This window comes from Loa loa (genome assembly GCF_000183805.2).
Source record: "Loa loa unplaced genomic scaffold supercont3.16, whole genome shotgun sequence".
In the NCBI taxonomy this organism is placed as follows: domain Eukaryota; kingdom Metazoa; phylum Nematoda; class Chromadorea; order Rhabditida; family Onchocercidae; genus Loa; species Loa loa.
The window spans coordinates 386474-391008 of NW_018108196.1; the positions used below are offsets into that span (position 1 = coordinate 386474).

General features: G+C 35.3%; 1 protein-coding gene across 1 annotated transcript; it reads left to right on the top strand.

Moving 5' to 3' along the window:
• The first annotated feature begins 1187 nt into the window (after positions 1–1187).
• On the top strand, positions 1188–4498 carry LOAG_12911 (UV excision repair protein Rad23). The gene is made up of 10 exons (XM_020448611.1): positions 1188–1281; positions 1524–1610; positions 1730–1804; positions 2152–2287; positions 2572–2639; positions 2706–2796; positions 3029–3219; positions 3620–3757; positions 3896–4006; positions 4341–4498. Exons 1-10 carry the CDS (start codon positions 1216–1218, stop codon positions 4389–4391), a joined length of 1014 nt encoding a protein of 337 aa, XP_020301261.1. The 5' UTR covers positions 1188–1215; the 3' UTR covers positions 4392–4498.
• The last annotated feature ends 37 nt before the right edge of the window (positions 4499–4535 follow it).

The following is a 4535-nucleotide window of genomic DNA, read 5'->3' on the forward strand; positions in this document are numbered from 1 at the left end:
GAGGACGAGATGGTGAGAGTTTAACTTCGGAGATAGTATGAATTCACACATTTGGAATCTCAGGAAAGTCAGTGACAACTTATTTGACAATCAAAGTGTTTTCAGATTCTCTTTTTGCTATATATGAAGGACCAATCACTTCGTATATCTTCGAAACAAAAACCCGTGTTAAAAGTTCCAGAAGCAGCAGTTACCACCCGTGGGACTCCATATTTTCATAGTAACCAGTAAATGTCTGGTGGCGTTAATTTTACCTACATGAACTATTAGGCGACGATGGGTTGCAATATTCGAACAGAATGTTTCTCGTTATTTTGTGGAAATGTCCGGAATAATTCTGAATGGTTTAGTATATTTTGAGAATGATAAGCTTATTATCCCATCTATCTATTTCAGTCGATTGCAAAGGACTGTCTTAAATCTCTTCTTTTTTAGCTTGATTTTTTTTGCATCAAAATAAAATCTTGATTGATCTGTATAATTCCTTAAAAATGCTACAGTACTTTTTTGTTCGATATAAGCAAATCTGGTTGGTTCACTATTATCCTCAGGAAGCTGACAGTCATGGTCCTATAGCTTATAAAAGGTCTGTCGGAAGAGTCGAAGCTTATAAATCTCATGAATTTCACACGGAAAATTTGATCGGTAGACTGTTGATTGGATTAATTAAAGGAAACAGTGTAGCGGCAAGTTTGTAAGGCAAATTTAGCATGTGACGCAATAGCGGGTGGATCAGAATAAATAACTAAGTCTTGTGGGAGATTATTTAATGCTTAGCACTCTCCGGTATGCATTTAAATAACCATTGATTAAAAAAAAAAGTACTTCGAATGTCCGGACAAGTCTCTTCTTATATAGGTACATTTTTGCAGGAAATGTATCTACTTTTGTGGGCGTTGTGCCACTACAGATAGCAGAATAGTAAAGATCCTATTAGTTATGAATGGTCCTTTCTTGTCTAGTTCAGTGAATGTGAAATTATGACAGGTTTTCAACTTATTTCCCTGATATGAAGATTCAAATGTAGGGAAAAAGTGATGGCTTTTTTTTTCAGTTACAGTTTTCCGGATTAGGTTTTCTATTTTTTTATAAGTTTATTTATTTGGTCTGGTATTGTTTACACATATTACTTCTCTCAAAAGCGCATGGTGTATAGCTTGGTTGATTTTTCTTATAAAAATTTTCAACATCTTCTAGGGTCATTCCAAAACAGTGATGTTGATCACTTTCAAGACCATTGCACAAGTGAGCTTTGAAATCGAATTGGATCCTCACTTAACGGTAGATCTCTCTGTAAATTCGTAATTTATACTGTTTACTTGTTTTCTTTAAAGAGAAGGACGTAAAGACGGAATATTGTGGAAGCTTTTTCAGGTATACTTCTGGTCTAACGTAGTATTACCGAAGGTATAACAAATTTTTTTTGATTTTTGCGGAGATATGAATTTTGAACTCTCTGTTACAATTATCAAGAAACTGAAGGCATGGATGTTTATTATTTTAATTGCAAAGTGTCATTTCAGATTGGCGAGGTGAAAGCAAAAATAGCGGAAGAGAAGGGTGAAGTGGAATATCCTATCGAATGTCAAAAACTCATCTATAATGGGAAAGTAAGTTCAGAAAGATTTTTTTCTTATGACGCTACTTTTCTAATTTGGATTTAACGGTAATTAATGCATGGACTGATTTTTTATAAATGTTTTAATGGTTTAGCTCAAACTACTTCTAGGTTCTTGACGATGCGCAGACGGTTGAAGAAGTGATGATTGATCCTTCTAAATTTGTCGTCATTATGATTGCAAGAGTATCACATTCCGGATGTTTTTAATTTGTTCTCTATAAATTACCAAAATTATCTAGTAATCAAATACGAGTCGTACCTTGACTTCACACTTATGGACAATTTATATCTTTCCTTGAAGATTTCTTTAAATTTATGATAAAAAATTCACTCAGGTAATATATATGCAGTACACAAAAGTGTAACTTGTAAAATATTACATCGTTGGAATTGGCAGTGATTTTTCATAATCATAGAAATAAAATTTTTAGTTGGATTATTGTTGCGAAGAAATACGATGTCACTTAGGAGACCACGTGAATTTTTATGATTTTATTTCATTTACTGCTGTATATGTACAATGCTTTTAGAAAAAGCCTGTCGGAGCTACTCCTGCGGAGTCGACACCTCAACCGTCAAATTTGCAAATACCTGCAGCCGCACAAGTTACGACAGTAACTCCAGCTTCTGTGACGGATAACAGTCCAGCAGCGCCACAGAATTCAGGTTAATACACATTTTGTAGCACTTTGTTCAATTGATGGTGGATAAACAGCAGCTCCACACACTTACTGGAGTATAGGTGGTTTGTCATTGTTTCCAATGCTAAATTTTTTCTTGGTTTCGTAGTGAGGTTACAGAATCAGTGCTGATAGTTTACCTTATGAAAGTTGGTGACAAAGGGCTCACTGACGGTCGTCGCTAATATTAAATTTGAATCATGTTGCGTGCCAGCTGGTTTGAAGCCTTGCAATCTTGCATCAGGTTATTAATGTTTATAGGCATTTCAGATGGTCTAACTCCTGAACAAGAAGAAACAGCTCAGGCAATTGTGGCAATGGGTTATTCTCGTGATAAAGTTAGTTACTTTCAAAATACGAAAATTTTTTCTGAATTATCCACTGTGGAATCCTTAATTATTTAGGTGATTCGAGCTTTGCGAGCGTCATTTTTCAATGGTGATCGTGCTGTTGAATATTTGTGTTCAGGTATACCAGAGGAGGAAGATTTAGGAGGTCGGTTGGTTTATCTTAAATAGTTAAATATTTACTGTTACATATAAGTCGGAACTCTATGTTCCTATATTTTATTTTTACTACCGTCATTGGAAGCTATCTGCTAATAAAGGCTTGCAAAAGTACTATACTAGAATGAAGGCGGAAAAGTGTGGTGAGAAACATGGTAGCACACTCTTTTCACTTTTTCATCTTCGTCCGTACCTATTTTATAAAAATCACGTTTCTACAGGACATCAAGAATCAGCCGAACATGAGGAGGGAGAACGAGGACAAGGTCTAGGTCTTGATTTCTTGCGTCAGTTGCCACAGTTTGAGCAGCTTCGAGAACTGGTTCAGTCGAACCCTGCTCTTCTTCCCCAAATCATTCAACAAATAGCTCAGTCAAATCCAGCACTCATGGAGGCCATTCAAAATAATCAAGTGCTTATTCTGCGATAATTATTTCTTTAGATTTCTTTAATGGCAAAGTTGCTTTATGTTAGGGACGAAAAAAATATATCTGCACCTGATAAGCGGTTCAATTATACATTTTATAGCGTTGTATATTATTATTATTTGTGGAAAATATTCCTGGTAGAGTCGTCCCTGAAATCCGCCAGAATGTATTGCAAAATATTGACATATCGAGTAATTTGCAAGCTAGTAATATTGAATGTCTTAAAGGGCTACGGCGATCATTATTTGGTGCAACTTTCACCCTATTTCAATAGTTATCTCTAATCTTAGCCATATGTGCTAGACAAATGTGTGTATTGTAAAATTATTATATGTAGTAACTTTTTTGGTAATGCAAAATTGGCATTGCCAGATGTTATTCCAGGAAGAGTTCGTCAATTTGTTAAATAATGGTTCTGTTGGAAGTGGTGGCGGTGGTGGTGGTCGTGTATCACCTTCTGCTGGAGAACAGCGCCAAGTTGCCATTCATGTCACTGAAGCTGAACGAGATGCAATTAATCGGGTATTTTCTGCATTCCTTTTATTTCGTTTCATAACTTATCCTTCAATAAAAGTTTAAATTCTGAGTAATTTCTTAAGAGCAGTTCTCCCGTCGAATCGTTAGCAGCCATTATAGTTTGGTTTTTTTTTTTCTTTTCAGCTAAAATCCATGGGTTTCCCGGAACAATTGGTTATCGAGGCGTATTTTGCATGCGATAAAAATGAAGATCTTGCTGCTAATTACATCTTAGCTCGTATGGATGAAGCAGCGGTATTGCTTTTTGGAAATTAGAATCAAATAAATTAATTAAACCACATTTTTAAGAAGTGAAGTCGGAGATACAAACATCAAGAATATTTTCTGTTGTGACATATGCCCTGTATGCTTATTCAAATCCTCTTTCTAAAAATGGTTACGCGGGCTGGCTAGTTCTCTTGTGTTGGAGCTCAGTTGGGGTTTTATTGTTGACCACTTTTTATAGACTTTTTAGAGACACGTATTAGGAAAATACTCACTGTCATTTTCAACAGTTATTTTTGAAATCACCACAATCATTGCAGTTAGATTGTAGGGTACTGATTTCGTGATTTATGAATGATTGCAGGCGGAACTTGATGCACTGGAACATCAAGGTGAAGAAAGTCGCGGACCTTAGAAAGTAATCCGTATACATGGATATTATTACTACTGCACATGTGACGGGCTTCAATTTTTGGAAAGAAAATGAAATTCTTTTCTTTAAATGATGTGGGAGATGTATTTGTTTATTTTTATTTTTATTTTTTATTTTTTTTTTTTT

Excerpts from the sequence above, each read along its gene's own strand:
- LOAG_12911 (XM_020448611.1), top strand. The coding sequence starts at position 1,216 with ATGTTGATCACTTTCAAGACCATTGCACAAGTGAGCTTTGAAATCGAA. Across the intron at positions 2,288-2,571 it reads AGCAGCGCCACAGAATTCAG|ATGGTCTAACTCCTGAACAA; the intron begins GTTAATACACAT and ends TAGGCATTTCAG. Across the intron at positions 3,220-3,619 it reads AGGCCATTCAAAATAATCAA|GAAGAGTTCGTCAATTTGTT; the intron begins GTGCTTATTCTG and ends ATGTTATTCCAG.